The sequence below is a fragment of the Sceloporus occidentalis genome, unplaced genomic scaffold (genome assembly GCF_023333645.1).
Source record: "Sceloporus occidentalis isolate IW3139 unplaced genomic scaffold, rSceOcc1.0.p SCAF_14, whole genome shotgun sequence".
Lineage (NCBI taxonomy): Eukaryota > Metazoa > Chordata > Lepidosauria > Squamata > Phrynosomatidae > Sceloporus > Sceloporus occidentalis.
The window spans coordinates 9620033-9641444 of NW_028316994.1; the positions used below are offsets into that span (position 1 = coordinate 9620033).

The window sequence follows — 21412 nt, forward strand, 5'->3', positions numbered from 1 at the left end:
AAATCATAATGAATTATTCCAATTAAAAATAAGCATTTCATTGACTGGATGAGAAGAAATGGAGAGGAAGTATCAGATGGAGAAGAACCTGAAGATGTTTCACAACGTTTTTACAGCCATTTTCCAGGATTTTACATTATTTTTTCTGTTCCTATCCTTGCCCTCTGGGCTTCTGTAGCAAAGCTGCTAGTTCAAGAATAAATGCAGCCTTAGGACCTACCGTGGAGACAGTAGTGTGCATGCACATGTTTCATTTCCCTCAATGTCTCTCTGCCTAACCCTCCTTTCAATCTTTATTCTCTTTACTGTAGGAGTGCTACACTCCCTTTGTGAACGGCAGCTTCTTTGAACACGGTGGCCGTCCATTTTGTGAGATCCACTACCACAAGCAGCGCGGATCACTCTGTTCGGGCTGCGAGAAGCCCATCACCGGGCGATGCATAACGGCCATGGCGCGCAAGTTCCACCCGGAGCACTTTGTCTGTGCCTTCTGCCTCAAGCAGCTCAACAAGGGCACCTTCAAGGAGCAGAACGACAAGCCCTACTGCCACCCGTGCTTCATCAAGCTCTTTGGGTGACCAGGAGGTGCCTTGGCCCGACCTCCCCATTGCTCTGGCCAAGCCATGCCTACTGCCAGTGTGGGAAAGTGGGGAGGATCTGTGGGTCACTCAGCCTTAGACCGAGCCATATCCACTGCCGTTCCTGGGAGAGGGCTGTGCCTTAGGGGCTTCACCCCACATCACACGAGTCACACCACCATTGCCAAAAACATACTTGTAGATAAGAGTCACATGCAACTCCCCCTCCCCCAAAAAACCCAAAAAGTGAAGGAAGGAGCAGGGAGTCTCTGCTCCACCTAACCTACTCAGGAGCCCATTCCCTGTCACAGCATGAGCAACCAATAGTTAATCCCCACTACATGTCACTTTGAAGCCACAGCCACACACAACGCCAGCACTTCGGACAGGAGGCAGTGCCTTAAGCCATGTTCACGAGACCAGCTGGCAATGTCATCCAGGTGGGAGGCAGGGCCAAAGCAAAACCACATCCCCGGCTCATTTTAAGATTCTTTGCAATTCTGCCCAGTAGTGCAAGATGGGAAGTACCTGAGCCCCACTCCCCTAACAAAAATATTCTGAGCCATCAGACAGAATTGGGAAATATGTGTCCTTCTATACCTTGTTGGACTGCATCTCCTGTCATCCAGTACCATTGACTGTGGTGGCTAGGGTTGATGGGAATTACATCCCAATAACATTTGGAAAACCACACTTCTCAGCCTTGCAATAAAGCTATTTAGGTGGAAGGTGGGAAATGCCCCTTTGCTTCCAGCTGCTTTAAGATATTTTACTATTCTTGCATGTGTTGGGAAGGGGAACTTCATTCCAGACCTATCTTAAAGCACTTATGATCTCAGCACTAAAATGGTTCAACTTTAAAAAAGATAAACAATAGTAACTCTAGCTCACCCCTTTTAATGAGCAAAGATACAAGATGAGTTTATGTGGGAACAGCTTCCAAGAGTTGTGTGAATCAGTGGGACCCGTCTTTCTCCCTTGGTGGGGCCATACGCCTAAGAGGTCATTTTTTTTTAAGCGTGACTGAATAATCTCACACATTCCAGATTCATTATTCATTCTGTGAGTTGCTCACACATGCCAGCCCTCGAATAAAGATGGGGCCAACGATGCGAATGCATTCAAAACATGCTCAAGGCATACAGAGTTTTATCCCGGGTCTATTTGCATCAGTTATACATACTACCAATGATACAAATCTTTAAAAAAAACTCAGGAAAAAACTCAACATCAGTCATCCTGGGTTAAGTGGATTTTTTGGCAACCTGTCCCCAAACTTAATCAGGTGCATTCAAAATGCAAGTGGACAACCCGGATTCATCCTGGATTATTTTCATCATCTGAATTGGGCCTAAGGAAGTTAATATGATAAAAAGGAGTGGAATTTGCTAATTGTAAGAAGCCCAGAGCTTGGACTAAACTTCTGAGAATTGCCCAGGTTGGGATATTCTGACAGTTCCAGTCCAGAAAAGTAACTTTCCCAAGTTTATGGTAAGGAAAAGGAAGTAGTATCCCCTTCCCTCCCATATTGTGGTTGAAAATGCCCCGAATTGCCAACTATTAAGATAGTTCCTGTTTTGTTTCAAAAAACGGGGGAGAGATAAATTTTGAGAAAATATGCCTACACTTGCAGTCTTGATTTATCAGGGTCTTTTTAAAAAATCTTACTGTGTAAACTCCAAAGGAGGCTTTTCATATGATGCAACAGAGGCCAGGAGTCCAAGGAGCATGTGCTCTTCCTTCTGCCACCAGATTTCTATGCCAACTTTTTATCCTCTCACTGCTGTATAATATATAATAAAAGTCCACATAGTATTAAAAAAATATCAGTTTCCGTATGTGTTAACTTGTGTGGAAAGTGTGTCAAAATCTTTATAGATGTGTGCAGAGTACCTAAGCCAGAGTTGAACAAAGTTGATTTAAATCAGCAGGGATTTAAGACTCCCAGTTGTTTAACATCAACAGAAATAAAATTATTCTCCCCCACCACAAAGTAGGCTGATGAAATGTAAGAGCTTGGAGTAACCAGTAGGTGTTAGCATGGATGTACTATGGACTTAGCTCAATTTTTGTACTAGTAAAAAAAATCCTAGGCTCAGAATGTGCTCAGGCACGCCTTGTTCTTTAACATCTTGCACCTGATTCTTGTGGATCTTGGGATTCCAGTAGATCAGACAAGAATGACATCTTCCCACCGATTTCAGCAGGTCGCCACTAGGCTTGTCATGTCTTTTTATGGGCAGAAGGACTCTAAATCTGGAGTAACTGCATAAGATGATGAAATAAATGAGGCAGAAGTTGCTTCCATATTTACAGTTCCCAGTTCCTTATTCAATTAAGAAACACCACAGCAGCCATACAATGGAACAAGGATTTGAACAGTTGTACAAAATAAACTCCAGAACACTTAGCCATGTATTCATGGTATCAAGAGCTTCCTTCTTGCGCTCTGAAAGCTTAGTTTGAGGCATGCCTTTATTTGGGGCATACCAGTTGTATTTCTTGTAGTACTTTTCCCCATGATGGAACAACTTCTACTTCTGTTTTAATGTAATTTCATGAGAAAACTGCCCTCTGGACAGTATCACATCAGACATGTGCCATCTATTTGTATGGGTTTAATCCACACTGAGGCTGCAATCTTATATTCACATACCTGGGGTTAAATGCTATGGAATGGAATAGCAGTTACTTCTGTACAGACATGTACAGGATTGCAGGGTAAATTAATTCCATTTAGATCTCACTGAAATCAAGGAGATGTATTACTCATGACCTAAGTCCCATTGATCCATGTGGGACCCCAAAAACTCAACATATACTATCTATAAAGAACAGTTCAGCTTTAACTGTCAACAAGACCATGGTCAGTTATTACTTTTCCTCAAGGGTATTTTGAGAATCACATGGGCAACATTTCAACACATCAATGCTTTCCTGCTGCCCCCTGAAATTCTCTTAGAAGTGAAGGTCTGTTGCCATAGATGTCGTTTTCTCTAGAACATATATCTCTTTTGCTTCTAAGTGCAGACACTTATGTTAAACATTTTTTGGGTTGTGTGTCTCAAACTTGCTATGTAGAGGTCCCCAGTAAAGGTCCCTGTATAGGAGATAGTGCACCAGAAACCAAACTTGAAGTTTTCATTCTGCAGCCTGTTACAGGTTATATTTCATTATCCCTATTTGTGAGACCCAGATGAGTTGGTGGACAGATAAGAATCTAACACAGGCAGCGAGAAGGTTAAGAGGGCTAAAGCTCAGAATTAACTCAGGCTTGCAAGAGAAAATAAAAATAATTTAAAAGGAATTTGGGTTATGTTTGAAGCAGGAGGAAGAACAAGGCAACAGTAAGTCCAAATACATGATATATAAGATGGAGAAATGCTAATGGATGTTAGAGAGAAACCAGAACTACTCAACACCTACTTTGCCTCTGTCTTCTTCCAAAAGGAAATAAGTATTTAAGCTGGTGAAAATAGGATGAATGATATGGTAACATTTGTGTTTCTAGTCTGCAGGAACCTCACATTTGCCAGGAATTCTCAGAGATGAAGGCCAAAGCTCTGAGATTACTTCATCAAATTCCTTTATTAGCCTTGGAGGCAGTGGAGGAACTATTTAGCAGAGGCATTCTTTCTCAGGAGCATCAGCATGGCATAGTGGTTTGAGCACTGAACTACAACTCTGGAGACCAGGGCTTGATTCCCAGCTCAGTTATGAAACCCACTGGGTAACCTTGGGCAAGCCACATGCTCTCAGCCTCAGGGGAAGGCAATGATAGACCCCTTCTGAACAAATCTTGCCAGAAAAACCTCATTATAAGGTCCCCTTAAGGTCACCATAAGTCAGAAATGACTTGAAGGCACACAACATACACATCCGTTCCCAGACCCCTAAGATCTTGCTGTAAATGTTCAAAACAGTTTTAGCTCTTACATTTTATTTTCTACTCTTGATAGTTTAACATAGTCCTCTTGTTGCTTTCAATATGCTTACATTTAAAAAGCTGCCCTGAGAACTTTTAATTGCAGCACAAATTTCAGGGCCCAGCTGGAGATCTCAAATGAGCTTTGTTGCTTTTCTGTCAGTCTGCATTTCTTGACTTGTAAAATGGAGAGGTAGAGGTATTACTGGGTTGTGAAGAGGGAGAATTTACTTAGAATAAGGTATTTTTAAATAAAAAAGGGAACTCTTGGGCTATGTAACATTTCTGTTTTGTCCACATCCTTCAGCTGCATCATGAGCTCAATAACACTTACATTAGAGAGAGGCTGAGGTTACGTCCATGAAGTGCTTTAAAAACCACAGCGCACCTGTAGAAAGGAAATGCACATACCACAACGCCTCTGACTGAAGTGGCAGCCCTTTTTTTAATCAAATGATGGAATAAAATCAGGCTGAAGGACACACCATAGCTTTGAACAACTCCACCAATTTGTGTTTCTCCAGCATTCTTTTACCATCCTCCTTGTGCCAATGCTGCTACAAAGCTTCCAGCTAGACAGAGGACAAGGAAGAAAAGGTGGCTGGGCAGACATAAAAAGACTTTGGAAAAAGGACTTTTTTGGCCAAAGTCTCTGTTAACTGAGGCATGCCTGTAATGTCATTGTTACATCACACTATTTTAGAGACCAGAGGTTAAAAAGGCTACCTCAACTGCTTGTAAGAAGTGTTCGCTGAGCACAAATCAGAGATAGTTCCAAACATGTGGCTGGACACTTGGCCCAGGAGCAGTTGCATCTTGGGCAGCAGATCTCCTGGGTTTTTAGAAAGCTAAATGGTGGAGATTTTGTAATCTCTCAGTGACTAAAAGGGAAACCACAATCCTTCTGCTTCCCTTGTGTTCTTGTAATACTTCTGTGAACAGATTAGAAAAAAAGAAGTGAGAAGTTGAGCTCTCTTCCCGTTTGTGGCCTGTCAATGGTTTGGGACATTTTTGCACCCTGGCAAATATAATAACAGTCCCTGTTCTTGCAGTAAAACAGTAACAATTAACTTGACATTAAATTGTTGCACTTGGATTTATTTTGTTGATTTTTTATTAGTGTCCAGTATCCTATGCTAGAGAGCCAGCATGGTGTAGTGGTTTGAGTGTTGGGCTATGACTCTGAAGGGGGAGGGTAGCAAGCCCTCCCAACCTATGCCGGAAGGGTCCTTGGAGCACCCAGCAACAAAGAAAGTCCAGAGTCCAACTGTAGCTCAAAATAAGCACACCTTTATTCTCCGTACGGGGTGACAGCTGCCTACATGGCAATTCCAAGACTGTCACACCCCATTGTCTTTCTTCAAACCTTTTATACATTTTAAAATGCAAGCATAGCTTAACCAGCATCTTCTTTTGGGTTAACTTTCAACATCTCCCAAAACCAGTTTATTGACTCATTCCTGTCTTCCTGCCTTCCTGGCAAGTTTCCACAGTTCTGGTTAATCCTTCACAATCCCATTGTTCCTCTTTATCCCTAGTTTGCTTTAGCCATGTTGTGCTATAATCATTAAACTGTCCAACTGTCTTTTAGACATTAGGTGTTTGTTCCTCTCAACTCGAGATCAGGGTTCGAATCTCAGCTAGGCCCTGTAAACCCATTGGGTAACCTTTGGCAAGTGACACTCTCTCAGCCTCAGAGGATGGCAAAGGCAACCCCCTTCTGAAGAATCTTGCCAATAAAAATCCCGTGCCTTAAGGTTGCCATATGTTAGAAATGTCTTGAGGGCACACAAAATGACTTGAATGCACAATCTTATGCCACTTGCTTAGTTAAGTATATCTAAGTAACGTTTATTAGATTATGTGTAGATTATGTAACCTTGAGTAGATTATGTGTAGATCTAACCTTTATTAGAGTAGATTATGTGTTTTAATTTTTGTATGCTTTTAATCTGAATTTTATACTATTTTAATTGGGTTATTTTAATGGTTTTTTAAATTGTTTAATTGGTTTAAAAATTGTGAGTTGCCTTGGGTCCCTTTTTGGGGAGAAAGGCAGCATAATAAACAAACAAACAAACAAACAAACCTCTCCTTGTCCAGTCTTCCCAAATGTGATTGAAACATCATTCATGTGCGCTCTAATAGTTGACAGAATGGATCACCTTCTCCTTATGCAGGTGATGCCTAGAACAGTTACCTAGAGTTACTCATTTGTAACTATTCATAACCACAATTACTACTTTGTTATGATTGTGACACTATTGTCACCATTGTAACTTCCTCCTAACCCTCCTTTGCCAGGCATCAGCTGAGAGATTGGGTCAGGAGAATACTTAGTATACTTAACCACAGCTGCATCCACACTGGAGAAGTAACCCAGTTTGGCACCAATTTAACTGCCCTGGCTCAAGGCTATGGAATTCTGGGAGCTGGAGTTTGTTGTGGCTCTGGGCCCACAACAAACTCCAACTCCCAGAATTCCATAGCCTTGAGCCAGGACAGTTAGAGCAGTGCCAAACTGGGTTATTTCTCCAGTGTGGATGCAGCCTAAGGGCCCATTCAGACTACGAAAAAAAAGCGGTTTTCAAAGCGAATCTTGCACGTGAAGTTCCTACTCACCCCGAATCTCACACAAGCGAATCCGAGGCTTGCACACCCGTTCCGTGGTAAATGGCCCCTAGCGCGGGTCTTTTGAAATCGGCGCAAATGCCGTTTCTTTTGAAAAACCCCGGGTCCTGGGAATGAGAACTTTGGCCTCGATCACAATCGAGGCAAATTGAGGGAGGGATTTAGGTCAGAGGGTGGGCAAAGGGCAAGGCATTTCCTCCCCTCATCGGAGGGGAGGGGGAGGAGGAAAGAGCCCTGGGAAGAAGGGAGCAAAGGAAGGCATAAGCGGAGTCACGATGAGGGTAAGGAGGGGCCCCTTGGCAGCACCCCATTTGCCATGCAAAAGTCCGGACAAGGCAAGGCAGGCCTTTCCGGGGGAGAGGAGGAGGAGGAGGAGGGGAGCCTCCAGGGGAGCTGGGCAGGGGATCATCCAGGGGAAAGGTGCTGCTTTGGGGGAAGAGAGAGAGCAAGCTCTGGCCCTGGAAGGACGGGAGGGGGCTTTGCGAGGAAGGAGGGGGCCTCATTCCCGGGTGGCCTCCAGGCCTTGCAGGGGGTTCTGGGTTCCGAAAAGCCCCTTGGAAGGCCCTGCAGGAAGCCTCTGGGCAAGTATCGCCAGCGGAGACCAGCCCCAGCCTCCTCCTCCTCCTGGGACTCCAAGCCTCTTTTGACAATTTATGCGCATGATTTTTGGGGTGACATGTCTGTGTGCTTGCTTGTGCTTAATTTCCTCTTGCTCCTGGATTATTATTATTATTATTATTATTATTATTATTACTGTTATATGCGGATGCTACAGTCAGAATGCCTGCGCTGCATTTCCCCTTTATTCCCAATTGATTCCATGGGTTAGAGCATTCCCTCCCCTCATCGGAGGGGAGAGAGAGGAGGAAAGAGCCCAAAGGGTGGATGCTAAGGGTGACAGGTGGCAAAAGGGGGGGACTGGGCTGCATAGGGCTGGGGGTGGGGGGGAGATGGAGAAAGTGATGGAGGAGGAGGGAGGAGGAAAAGGAAGAGGAGGATTGCCCAGGCTGGGGGATGTAGGGAAATGGATGCAGCAGAAGCAGCCTCTTTTGACAATTTATGCGTATGATTTTTGGGGTGACATGTCTGTGTGCTTGCTTGTGCTTTATTTCCTCTTGCTCCTGGATTATTATTATTACTATTAATGCGCTGCATTTCCCCTTTATTCCCAATTGATTCCATGAGGTCACTCTCTCTCAGCCTCAGTGGAAGGCAATGGCTAAGTGTAAGCAGGAGGAAAGGGGTCAGTTCAGCAGAGGGGGAAGCTACAATGTTGCAAAAGACCCCACTTACAATCAATGTTACATTTTTAAACAATTTGCCTTTGCCTGGGACAGGAGCAGATCTGATCCAAATGCCCATAGGTTTATAAAAAATTAACCCTGTGCCTGGCTCTTTAAAAAAAGGGAGGAGGGGGAGGACACTTTCCGATGCCCTGCAAAACGTCACCATGACGATCGCTTGATTGACAGCGGCCACCTCGCCAAATGCATTCGATTTCAAATTTGCAGACACAGAATGCATTCGATTTCAAATTTGTAGTGGGCACTTGCTAACGGAGCGATTCGGGGGAGGGGCATCCGGATCAGCCCAGTTCCTTCCAGGTCTTTTATGCCAGTCTGAATGAGGCCTTAGTAACTGATACAGGATTCTAGCCATCATCCCCATCTCCATCACACTCATTATCATCATCATCCTCATCATCATGATCATCCTGCCTTTTCCCCATTACTAGGACTCAAGGTTAATTAAAGCACATTGTCAGTAAATGCATACAAAAAAATGAAATATAGGATAATCAGTAATTTAAAAAAAATTAAAACATATGGTAGCTATTACAAGATAAGAAATAAAAACAGTGTGGCATTCTATTTAAACTCTCAAAAGGAATTCCCCTCTTACCCTGAGAACAGCCACCAATAATAATAATGATGATGTTGATGATTATTTTTTTTATAACCCACCCAATCACGAATTCAGGCAGGTTACAAGAGTAAGAAAAATACATAGTAATAACAATAGAATAAAAATAACATCACAGTTTACAATAATCATAAACAGCAAGAAGAATGCATAGCAGATTGCAACAATAATAGCAATAAAAACTGCATAACAACTAACATATCAAACCAATACAACTTAAAATTCATCCCCAGAATACATAGCAAATAACAGTAACAAAAAATAACAAAACAAATCATAATAATAAATAGCAAAAACTGACAATGTTTAACTCTCTCCTGGTAGCAGGAATACAATAGAGTGCAAAATGCAAGACGCAAATAACAACAAGAGACTGGTCCCTTACACTCCCTCAAGCAATAACTAATAATTACAATAATAAGGCCCTGTCTTTGGAAAAATAAAAAGACTCCAATTTAATGAGCCAGATGAGGGAGTAGTAGTAGCTTGTTTGGATATGTGTGTTTGTACGCAGTAATTGTGGTGGTGGTTGGAAGCACTATTAATGCAGAAGAAGGTACTGTTGCCTTCATGTCTTCCTTTGGGGTTTCCCCAAAACCGATGGGTCATTATGCAACCAAAATGCGGGGCTAGATAGGCTGTGCTTTTGATCCGATACAGTTCTTCCTATGTTCCTGGAAAAGTCAGTTTTTGTGTCAAGAAAGGCCTTAAGGCAAGTTTAATTTTTTCCATATCTAATATCTTTTCCTTCGGTTACTATTCTTAAAATTATTGTCTGATGAAGATGGATGAAAACTAACTGAAAACTGAATTAAAGTATCCTTGGAGAGAATGCATAGACTGAGCTTAAAATGTGTGTCTGAATTGCCCACTAAGTTCACACGAGATGATTCTGGGAGATATAGTCAGGGGTCCTTGTCCATTGACAATTGTGAGAAAGAGAATTTCAGAAGATGCATTTTCCTTACCCTCTCATAAACCATGCACTAAAATAAAAATTAAATTAAATTTCTATTTACACAATTGTTCGGGTGCTCTGTGCTCTTTCTTCTTTCGCCTCTGATCTTGCTAAACCTGAACCAAAAGAATTTTTAAAAAAGAAATTCTTTCTATTTACAAAATTGTTAGGGCACTTGTGCTCTATCTTCTTCTGTCTCTAATCTTGCAAACCTTGCACCTAACCTTTTGAGAACTAGCAGTTTCATTTATTCTTCTCATGCAGCATGCAAACAGAGTCATGCAATTCTAATCCATCTCTGTCCTCCTCCTGTTTGCCCGCCCTTCTGCATCTTAAGGGCAGGGCTTTCTTTCCAATCTTGGCATGAGAGAAAGTAAAGCACCACTTCATTGCTTTAAATGCTCAACTTCTGCAAACCCCCCTTAAGGCAGCTCTTTAGTCTGCTGGTCCTTCTCTTTTTTTCAGCCTTGAGGCATCCATCCTGAATACTGCTTCCCATCTGAATTCTTACCAGGCATGAAACTTCTGCCACTGCTTTTTTACCTGGGCACAGGTGAGTGTCAACTTCAGTGGAAACTGTGGGTAAGAAGTGGGAGGGAGCACATATTCAAACCTTGTGAGCCTATCTCCTTTAATAAACTCTCTGCTGTTCTAATGGGCATCCTAACAAATCCAATGTAGAATTTAAAGATTAATTGAAACTTAGGTTTTGTTTCATTAAATAGTCAAAGTTCTTGCTTTCCTTCCCCAGATGTTTTTTCCCATTCTGTTAGAGCAGATTTAAAAAAACACTTCCAGATACCTTTTTTGCACCAGCCAGAACAACTTTCATTGTTAGGGCAAAATTGGCCGTGCTCGCAATTCCTCACAACTCCACAAACAGACAATGACAATGGTGCAGGGTCAACACAAACCTAATATTAACCCAGTCTTTTCAGGGTAATGTTTTCCCCATTAACTCCAGAATCCAGGATGCCACGTCAAGCTAAGGAAAAAGAAATTGAATTTCAATGGGCATAATTTGGGTAGGAAACTGGTAGGGTTGTACAAAGCTATATTGTACATATAGCTATGGGGGTGGGAGAAAACGTGATAATTTCTGCTCTTCTGTGAAAGTTTTCTTTAGTCTATTTTACTTAGCTGCCTCTCCCCAAGGCTCGATATGGGATGCAACATTGAAATACAATACTGTATATAACTAACGGTTAAACACATAAGGTAAAACACATAAACATAAAATTAAAATGACCATTATGCATTAAAATTGCCTAGATTAAAATATAGCAATTTAAAAATTAATAGTTTAAAATCAATAAAAGAGGATTAGCCAGATTAATGGAAGATAAAGCCTACAATAAGAGAACACCAACTAGTCACAAAGTGATCCAACAGAGCTCTTGCATTCTTGTGAGATGTTTCATAGTACAGTACTATCAGATTTAATTTTTTGCCAGTGAAAAGTCGAAGGCTTTTAGGCCAGCATCCATAGTTTTTTGTGGTTTTTTCAGACTATTTGGCCATGTTCTAGAAGAGTTTGTTCCTGACATTTTGAAAGCATCTGTGGCTGGCATCTTCAGAGAAATGAAGATGCCAGCCACAAATGCAGGAACAGACTCTTCTAGAACATGGCCAAATAGTCCGAAAAACCCACAAAAAACTATAAGTATCATTAAACTATCAAAATATCAAAGTAACTATAAGCATCATTAAGCATGTAAGTTTTGTGAGAAAATGGGAATTCACACACACCTCAAGCCACCTTGGCCTTTTTTTTCTTTTTACTGAAACAGTCAATACTTTGGACTCTAGTCTTTAAGGAAATAAAAGTTTATTTCTATACCGCCCTTCCATTGATCAGGGTGGTGTACAACATATTAAAAACAGAACAGAACAGTGTCTACATTTGAGCCTGGGCTCAAACTGAACTCTTGAGTAGTGACAATAATAATTCTGAGTAAATTAACATGGAGTCATTTTGTGTGGATATGTGTGAATATACACACTGATGTATGAGACGCATGTGAGAATCAGGGTCCATTTATTTCCAACAGTGTTGGTGTCCCAGGGCTGTGGATTCAGTGTGGATGTGGACATGCCAACCATCTTCCGGGTGCCAACTAAGAGCTTTGGGGCCACTGTGGCACAGACCACAAATATGTAAGATGAAGTTGATTTGGGACAAGGGTTGTGGGGATGGGGGAAATAAGGGACAAAAATGGCAAGACACTGAAATAAAGATATATAGCAAATCCCTTGATTGCTCTATGAGTATGCTTTCTTGCACCTTGAGACTGGTTTCTGTCATTATATTTCCTCCTTGTCTCTGTTATCATGTTCTTTACCAGCTTCAGAGTCCTAAGTCATACACTTCAGCATTTCACAGACATGTGTGACCAAGCAACATCAGTCAGTGATTAAGATGGCAAAGTTATAAATGAGGAAGAACTCACAGGCTAGGAGAGGATGTAGCAGTTTGCTTTTACCTGAGTCCACTGGGAAGGGCAAGATCCTGGCCGCTTTTTCCTCTGCCAATGCTCAGTTGAGCACAAATTTCTTTTTGCACTTTTCACTGAGTTTTTAGCCACTGAAATAAACTGGTGTTGTAGAGGAAAATGAGAGAAGGATAGAGAAACTGTGACATTTTAAAAACAGCTGAAGAAGTAGGATGGCAGAGATTTAATTGGGACTGTCTCTGCCAATTTTGAAAGTTGGAGGGTGTATATTATTATTATTATTGTTGTTGTTGTTGTTGTTGTTATTATTATTATGATCCCACCTTGCTCCTGCTATAGGGACTCAAGGTGGCTATGGGAAGGCCATAGTAAGGGTCTTCTGCACTCCTAATAACTCTGTTAGTTCTATCATGCCATTGTGTATGTGCGGAAAATGTATGTGATGTCACATGTCTTCTTTGTGAAAACACATATTTTTTGAAACACCTTTGGCTGAATTACTTGGGTCTCGTCTTCAGCTGTAATGAAACTGAAACAGCAGTTAGAATCACTGAATCATAGAATAGTAGAGTTGGAAGAGACCGCAAGGGCCATCCAGTCCAACCCCTGCCATGCAGGGAATCCAAATCAGATCATCTCTGACAGATGGCCATCCAGCCTCTGTTTAAAGACCTCCAAGGAAGGAGATTCCACTACACTCCGAGGGAATGTGTTCCACTGTCGGACAGCCCTTACAGTGAGGAAGTTCTTCCTAATGTTGAGGTGGAATCTCTTTTGCTGTAGCTTGCATCCATTGTTCCGGGTCCTGTTCTCTGGAGCAGCAGAAAACAAGTTTGCTCCCTCCTCAATATGACATCCCTTCAAATATTTTATCATATCACCTCTTAACCTTCTCTTCTCCAGGCTAAACATCCCCAGCTCCCTAAGTCGTTCCTCATAGGGCAAGGCTTCCAGACCCTTCACCATTTTAGTCGCTTCAGTTTCTCAACATCCTTTTTAAATTGTGGTGCCCAGACCTGGACACAATATTCCAGGTGGGGCCTGACCAGAGCAGAATAGAGTGGCACTATTCCCTTGATCTAGACACTATACTTTTATTGATGCAGCCTAAAATTGCATTGGCCTTTTCAGCTGCTGCGTCGCACTATTGACTCATGTTCAACTTGTGGTCTACTTGGACTCCCAGATCCCTTTCACATGTAGTTTCATTCAGCCAGGTGTCCCCCATCCTATATCTGTGCATTTCATTTTTCCACCCCAAGTGCAGTACCTTACATTTCTCCGTGTTGAATTTCATTTTGTTAGCTTTGGCCCAGCTTTCTAGTCTATTCAGGTCATCTTGAATTTTGATCCTGTCCTCTGGGGTATTAGCTACTCCCTCTAGTTTGGTGTCATCTGCAAATTTGATAAGTATGCCCCCAATTTTGTCCTCCAAGTCATTGATAAAGATGTTGAATAGCACTGGGCCCAGGACAGAGCCCTGTGGGACCCCACTGGTCACTTCTCTCCAGGATGAAAAGGAGCCATTGTTGAGCACCCTTTGGCTTCGGTCAGTTAACTGTTGCATTAGGTCCCATCAAACCTTTGTTTGAGCCAACGTGACATAATGGAGTACAATTCTGGAGACCAGGGTTCGATTCCCTACTTGGCCATGAAACCCACTGGATGACTTTGGGCAAGCCACACTCTCTCAGCCTCAGGGGAAGGCAATGGCAAACCTTCTCTGAACAAATCTTGCCAGGAAAACCCTATGATAGGGTTGCCATAAGCTGGAAATGACTTGAAGGCATATAACACATAACACACAAATCTTTGGGAAGTCGAAGGCTTTCACAGCTGGCATCCATAGGTTTCTGTGGATTTTTCGGATTGTGTGGCTGCGTTCTGGAAAAATTACAGGTGCAGCTTCAGGAATAAATGTTTCCAGAATGCAGTTACACAGCCCAAAACCCCACAGAAAATGACACAAATCTTTGTTTCCTTGGCCTCTCCCTTCCCTTTCTTGTCTCTTTGTTATCTGTGAACTACTTTTAGTTTCTTTCTTTCTTTCTTTCTTAGCATATGTTGGAAAATGCTGTGGTATTGCGGTATAAAAATATGATTAATCTTTCTATTCACATATGTCTTCAGGGTGCTTGTTGGGGCCCCGCTTCAGATTGGGGAAATGAATGAAGTGGGTAAACTTTACCGGTGCACCTTTCGTACAAGTGCCTGCGAAGAAATTAACATTCAAAGTAAGTGTTAATAGTAGAGCTGTGGTACTCTGGTTCCCACACATACATACTGGGCTTATTGGATGGGAATGTGGTTTCACAAATGTGATATTGAAAAGGAAGCCCAACAGTTCAGATGTTTCCCTTCACTTATTTGAGAAAATGTGAGATATTGAAAGAACTGAGAAACATTCAGTAAAGGTTGAGGCCATACCTCAAATTATGGGAGAACAATTTTGTGGGCTGAGGTTAAGGACTGAGGCTAAGAGCAAGGATTTTGGGGTCCTTTTGACATATCTGAAACTTTGTTGTTGTTGTGTGCCTTCAAGTCATTTCCAATGTACGGCGACCCTCAGGCAAACCTATCATGGGGCTTTGATTTTTTAGACAAGATTTGTTCAGAGAGTATTTGCCATTGCCTTCCTCTGAGGCTGAAAGAGTGGGACTTGCCCAAGGTTACCCAGTAAGGTTCCATGGCTGAGTGAGGATTCGAACTCTGCTCTCTCAGAGTCCTAGTCCAACACTAAGACCATAAACCTATCTGAGGAGTTTATCACACTGGGGCTAGTTTCGGCATTAAAGAGACATTAAAGCACATTTAAAGCATCCCACAAATAAAGCAAAAACGGTGAGTAATTGTGTGAATGATTATCAAACGCAATTGCACAAATAAAGTATATTGGAAATGCATTGTTGCTGAAATCCTGAAAGTAAAAAGATGAGCATTAATGCTTCTTTGTGACCACTTTAATGGTGGGTTTTGTGTGACGTCATGTGAAATTGTTTCACGTAATTACACATTTTTTCTGGGATATTCATGGGATAAACTCCCAATCTCTTTCATGTGATAAACTCCCAAGGTCTAAAGATTGTCAACAACAAGTTTTGGGGGGAGCCAGAATTCCTGGGCTTTTTGTAGATTGTGATCTCTTTGGGATTAGGTTTTGTTTTTATCTGTGTAGTCTTAAATTGTAATGCATAATCCACCTTTTTCTTTTTCTTTTTCTTTTTTCTTTCAATTTCAGGACCAGTAGATGCTGTAAATATTTCACTCGGTTTGTCATTGGCTGTCCATGATTCTCAGGTCTTGGTAAGTGGATAAAGGTTCACGTTCCTGAGACACTATGTTTGATGAATGTTGTTTTCACGAACACCTGTCTTTCCTCTCTCAAATGTGATATGAACCAAATCTTCAAACTAGTGCATTTAACTTGATAACTTTTCTAAAATATGGAGCCTTGATCTGGAATATGCTCCTGATACAGAAGTGGGGAGCAAAACTACTTTTGTTCTCAAAAACCCTCTTCCTAGATATTGCTAAGAAATCATTTCTCCTGGCAGATATGGATGTGGAAACATTAACGTTTAGATGTCCTTCACTATGTATGTCTCCTAACAGCATGCTGAGTCTGTGAACCAGTATTTTGATAATTCATGCAGAAAGAAGTGGCTAAATTGTAGATATTTCTGGGCTTCATCCAAATCTGTTCATTTTCACACACTTGAGATTCACGTGGAACATCAGGCGTCCTCCTTTTCCTAGACCTGTTCTTTCAGCCCAGGAGGAATTCCAAAATATGTTCCATTTTGAGCATCACTAAGAACAATGAATTTATACTTATAAGAGTGTTTTTAAGATTTTATTTTGTAATGTCTTCCATTTTTCTTGAATATCCTACATTTTATGGTGCCTTGTCCTCCTTTGCGATTCAGACATCTGGTCATCCTGTCCTCTCTGTTCCCTTTTAAGGTGTGTGGGCCTACAGTCCACCGAGCGTGTGGGGAGAACATGTATGTGAATGGCTACTGTTTCCTTCTGGACCAGAATCTCCAACAGCGCCAACACTTTCCAGAGACTTTGCCAGGTGAGACCTCAGGCCTACAGAACTGGGGCAGTCAAACAGATTCGGTATGACAGTAGGTTTTGCAAGGAACTACAGAGATTTTAGGACTAAGGCTTTGACTCCTGCAAGGTCTTTGGACCAGCAAGGGTTCACCTACAATATACAAGTAATGCAGTTTGACACTTTGGCAGGGAAGGCTAAAGACCTTGTAAAACTATAAATCCCTTGATTCCATAGGAAGGAGCTGCCGTACTTAAAGTGGTATCACATTGCATTACTTCTACAGTGTAGCTATACCTGTTGTGTCACAGAGGTCCAAAACACACTGCAGAGATCATCCAGTTTGAGATCGCTTTAACTGCCCTGGCTCAGTGCTAGGGAATTCTGGGGACTGTAGTTTTGTGAGACATTTAGCCTTCTCTATCAGAGAGCTCTGGTGCCACAATATGCTACAATTCTCAGGATTCCCTAGAACTGAGCCAGGGCAGTTAAAGCGGTCTCAAACTGGAGTATTTCTGCAGTGTGTTTTGGATGGAGGACTGTTTTAAATGTTAAGGCACATTGTCTAGTATAGTGATTTCACCCATCTCTGCTGAGGACCAGTCTAGAGTAACAGGATAAGGTAAATTTTCCTTTGTCTTTCTTAAGATTTTGCACGGCAGGAGGAATTTCCAACTGAGGATGTTTCCAGAAGGAAGGCTCCTCATGCTAGTCCATCTTTTCTCTTTAACAATTTTCTGTAATAAGGAAGAAGAACTGGAAAAACAAGGGAGGGCTGTGTGTATGAAGGATGACAATACATGTCAGCCCTGTTAAAAAAGAAGAGGGCCTTCTTGGTGGCTGCTCCCAGGCTTTGGAACTCTTTCCATAGGGAGGCTAAGATGGGTCCTTCCTTGTTATTCTTCTGGCAGCAAGTGAAAACTTTTCTGTTCTGACATGTTTTCAGCAATCAACTGCAATAGATTTTTAATGCTGTGCTGTTTTGTTGATTTTTTAATCTCTTTTAATGGATTTTTAAATGGTTTTAATTCTGTAGATCATTTAATTGCATTTTAGAAATAACTTCTATACAGCATGTTCTGACTGTTATCTTGGTATATACAGTATTTTAATGTGTATTTGCTTTACTTTTGTAAGCTTCCCTGAGTGCCAGAATTGGACAACAACAACAACATAATAATAATAATAATAATAATAATAATAATAGAATGAGGCAGAATGATGACGTGATACAAAATCTTGCCTGAAATTGCTGAGTTAGAACTAAAAGTTACAATACAGACTAATACAGTCCTCCTATTTGTTTATTAAGCTGCATTTTAAAAAAACCTGCCAGTTCCTTATTATTTACTTCCTTTCCAGGGTAAACCATTCTTTAACTACTGTATTCGTCTCTTTTCTTCTTTTTTTTAAAAAAGCAAGCAAAATCAAATAATCTTTGCTTCCTTGTTTGCTCTTATTCCCCCAAATGACTGTTCACAGAAATATAACACACTTGCAAAATACAAAAACTTCGTGGTGTATTCCAGTAAGGTCGACTTGAAATAAATTGAAACAATGTTGGCTTGCTAATGGTCCAGTAAAAGGAGGAAGCTTAAAAAGGAGTCCTCACTTACATCTCTTTGTATTCATTCCCAGAATGCTCGGCTCACCCAACAGACATTGCGTTCTTGATTGATGGCTCTGGCAGCATCAATGGAGCAGACTTTGAAAGGATGAAGCAGTTTGTTTCTGAGATCATCAAGAGACTCTCTGGCAGAGATACACAGGTAGTGGACACATTCGGGAGGGCCATGCTGCAGGTCAGCTTTGCTGAATTCTGTGCCAGTCTTGAGAGCCAATGTGGAGTAGTGGTTTGAGTGTTGGAATATCACTCTGGAGACTAGGATTCAAGTTGCATGCTCTTAGCTTCAGGGGAAGGCAGTGGCAAACCTCCTCTGAACAAGTCATCCCAAGAAAACCCCATGATAGGTTCACCTTAAGGGGTTGCCATAAGTTGGAACTGACTTGAAGGCACACAACAACAACTGGGCTAGTTCATGTCCTGTTCTGCTGTGGGAGTTGGATGACACATGGGAGTTTATCACATGGGGGGAATTTCTCTTAATTTCGAATGAAAAGAAAGTGGGGTCAGAACACATTCACATGAATTCGCTAGTTCAGCGAATTTACGTGAATTCAAATTGCGTTTGAATTGATTTTCCAATGCCCAAAAATAGCTCACCATTGCCTGAAATTGCGTGTGATCACCTCTCACGCAATAACGTGAAACCCCATGATTGCATTCAGACTGACTTCCTATTGCCTGAAATTGTGTGTGGTAGTCTATCATGCAATAATGTTAAACCCCATGATTGCGTTCGGATTGCCATTGGATTATACTTCCAATTTCCCTCGTCTGATAAACTCCATGGAACATCACTTCTTCCCAGACATTTTTCTTAGAATGGCACTAGTGGGTGCTGCAGAACAGAAAGTGCACTGCTTGTGCTACACATTTCTTTCTGTCTTGCCAGTTTGGACCTGGGATATGAACCAAATCTTTAAACTGGTGTATTTAATTTGATAACTTTTTTAAAATATGGAGCCTTGATCTGGGATATGCTCCTAATACAAAACTAGCAACTCTTGTACTCCTCCCCCAGGGTCCCACCCCACCATTTGAAAACCACTGGGTTAGCCAATGCATAGCACATACATACTAACACTGTTTTCTTCTTCTTTGTGTCAGTTTGCTCTCATGCAGTTTTCAGACCAGTACAAGGAACACTTTAATTTTAACAGCAAAGACTCGGCACGACTGGTTATGGATATCTCTCAGATTAGTGGAATGACCAACACAGCCACAGCCATCAGGAAAGTTGTGTACGTTCCTCCAAGCCATACCTCCTGGAACATCTTCCTTCCCTCTTCTCTCTTGTTTCCTTTCCCCCCTCACTTTCCCTATCCTCTGTATAATCAATTAAATCAGTGATTCCCAAACTTTGGTCCTCCAAAGTGTTTTGGACTTCAGCTCCCAGAAGCCCCAGCCAGTTTGGCCAAAATTCAAGAATTCTGAGACCTGAAGTCTAAAACATCTAGCAGAATGAAGTTTGACCTCTGAATTAAATCATAATCTTGATCTCCCTGTCTTTACAAGGAGGGAACTGTTCACGTCACGAAAAGGATCCCGGAAGGAGGCCACCAAAATCCTTATTGTGATAACAGATGGGGAGAAGTCTGACAACATCCAGTACTGGGAAGTTATTCCTGAGGCTGAGCAAGCTGGGATCATCCGTTATGCTGTTGGGGTGAGGATTTGACAAGGAGTCCCTGTGCAGACAGTTAGCAGGGCTTTTGATTTGGCCAGTTCCACATACAAGCTCAAACTACATTTGGGGGTGGCCATGTGCATGGCTATATGGACGTGTTTGTACGCACATATGCATATATATCCTTCTCTTTGTGAATCAAAGTCCTCTCCTCTGGCACCTCCTAGATCCTCTCCCTTCTGCTGGATAAATTATGATAAGCGGGAATGCAAATACACACACTGTTCACACTTCTATGATTCTATGATTCTAATACATGGAGCTTTAGTTGGCCCTGTATATCCAGGGATTTTTTTATCCATGGATTCAACCATCTGTGGGTTGAAAATATGCAAAAGAATATAAATTTCAAAAAGCAAGCCTCGATTTTGCCATTTTACAACAGGGACACCACATTACGGCCCTGCTGTATTTAATGGTACTTGAGCATCCACAGATTTTGGTGTGTGTGTGTGTGTGTGTGTGTGTGTGTGTGTGTGTCCTAGAACCAAACCCCAGTGGATACTAAGGGCCCACTGTATAAGTAATTGTCAAGTGGCATTATTGTTCTAACTTTGCTATATGTACTTATGTGTAATTGCTGTGTGGCATTATGTTATGGCATTATGTGGCATTGTCCAAACTTTGCTACATTAAGCTGTATGTAATTGCCATATGAAGAGCTCAAATAAGCTATTTGCGGACTACAGCTCCCTGAATCCCTCACCAGCAAGCCATGCTAGTAGAGGATTCTGGTACTTGTAGTCCAGAAAAAAACCCACCATAACTTTTCTGAGCTTTGCGTTTGTTGTTAATGTTAGATAGACCTGTTAGAATCTGTGATGCCATTTCCTCTTTTTCCCTTGTGAAAGGTGGGTAGTGCGTTTTCGAGCATCAGGGCCAAGCAGGAACTGGACGACATTGCCTCTGAACCGGACGGGGAGCACGTCTTCACAGTGTACAATTTCGACGCTCTCAAAGGCATCCAGGACCAGCTGCAGAATAAAATCTTTGCCATTGAAGGTACCGTAAGGGGCACTAAGGAAAGTCACCTCATAAATCTCTCCTCCTTCAGGGACACTATATATATATATATATATATATATATATATATTCTTCAAAAAATGTATTTGCAAAAATTTCAGAATAAGTCCTAAAATGCCTGTTTTACCTACATGTCTGCATTAATTAATTAAAAATAGAAAAATACACAAACAGTTTAATAATCTTGCCTAGGAGGGAGAAAAAGTTTGAAAATGAAGAATGAAATAAGCCCTGGCTCAATGCTAGGGAATTCTAGGAACTGTAATTTTGTGAGACATTTAGCCTTCTCTGTCAGAGAGCTCTGGCGCCGCAACAAACTACAGGTCTCAGAATTCCATAGCCTGGAGCCCTGGCAGTTAAAGTGGTATCAAACCAGATTATTCTTGCTGTGTGAATGCAGCAAAAAATTGGTAGCTTGAGAAAGCAGGTCTGACACGGGAGCACATGAATGATACAATTCAGCCAAAAGAAGTGATGTAGTAAAACTACTCAGCCTAAACAGAAGCTGATTGGAAGAGGCGTGAGTGATATTAGAAATAAAGAGGGAGACTTT

At 41.7% G+C, this 21412-nt stretch overlaps 2 protein-coding genes across 3 annotated transcripts in view; both read left to right on the top strand.

The window, feature by feature from the left end:
- Positions 1 to 2402, top strand: part of TGFB1I1 (transforming growth factor beta 1 induced transcript 1) — a 28232-nt gene extending 25830 nt beyond the window's left edge. For both annotated transcript variants that reach the window (XM_089480583.1, XM_089480584.1), the window contains exon 11: positions 312 to 2402. In XM_089480583.1, coding sequence (XP_089336709.1) covers positions 312 to 578 — 267 coding nt within the window. In that variant the 3' untranslated portion in view covers positions 579 to 2402. The remainder of the gene's footprint in view (positions 1 to 311) is intronic.
- Positions 2403 to 10496: 8094 nt separating this feature from the next.
- Positions 10497 to 21412, top strand: part of LOC149303841 (integrin alpha-X-like) — a 32058-nt gene continuing 21142 nt past the window's right edge. The window contains exons 1-9 of the mRNA XM_089479989.1: positions 10497 to 10568; positions 12067 to 12172; positions 14599 to 14702; positions 15707 to 15771; positions 16432 to 16546; positions 18164 to 18294; positions 19257 to 19390; positions 19665 to 19815; positions 20688 to 20838. Of these exons, the coding sequence (XP_089336115.1) occupies positions 10532 to 10568; positions 12067 to 12172; positions 14599 to 14702; positions 15707 to 15771; positions 16432 to 16546; positions 18164 to 18294; positions 19257 to 19390; positions 19665 to 19815; positions 20688 to 20838 (994 nt within the window). The 5' untranslated portion in view covers positions 10497 to 10531. The remainder of the gene's footprint in view (positions 10569 to 12066; positions 12173 to 14598; positions 14703 to 15706; positions 15772 to 16431; positions 16547 to 18163; positions 18295 to 19256; positions 19391 to 19664; positions 19816 to 20687; positions 20839 to 21412) is intronic.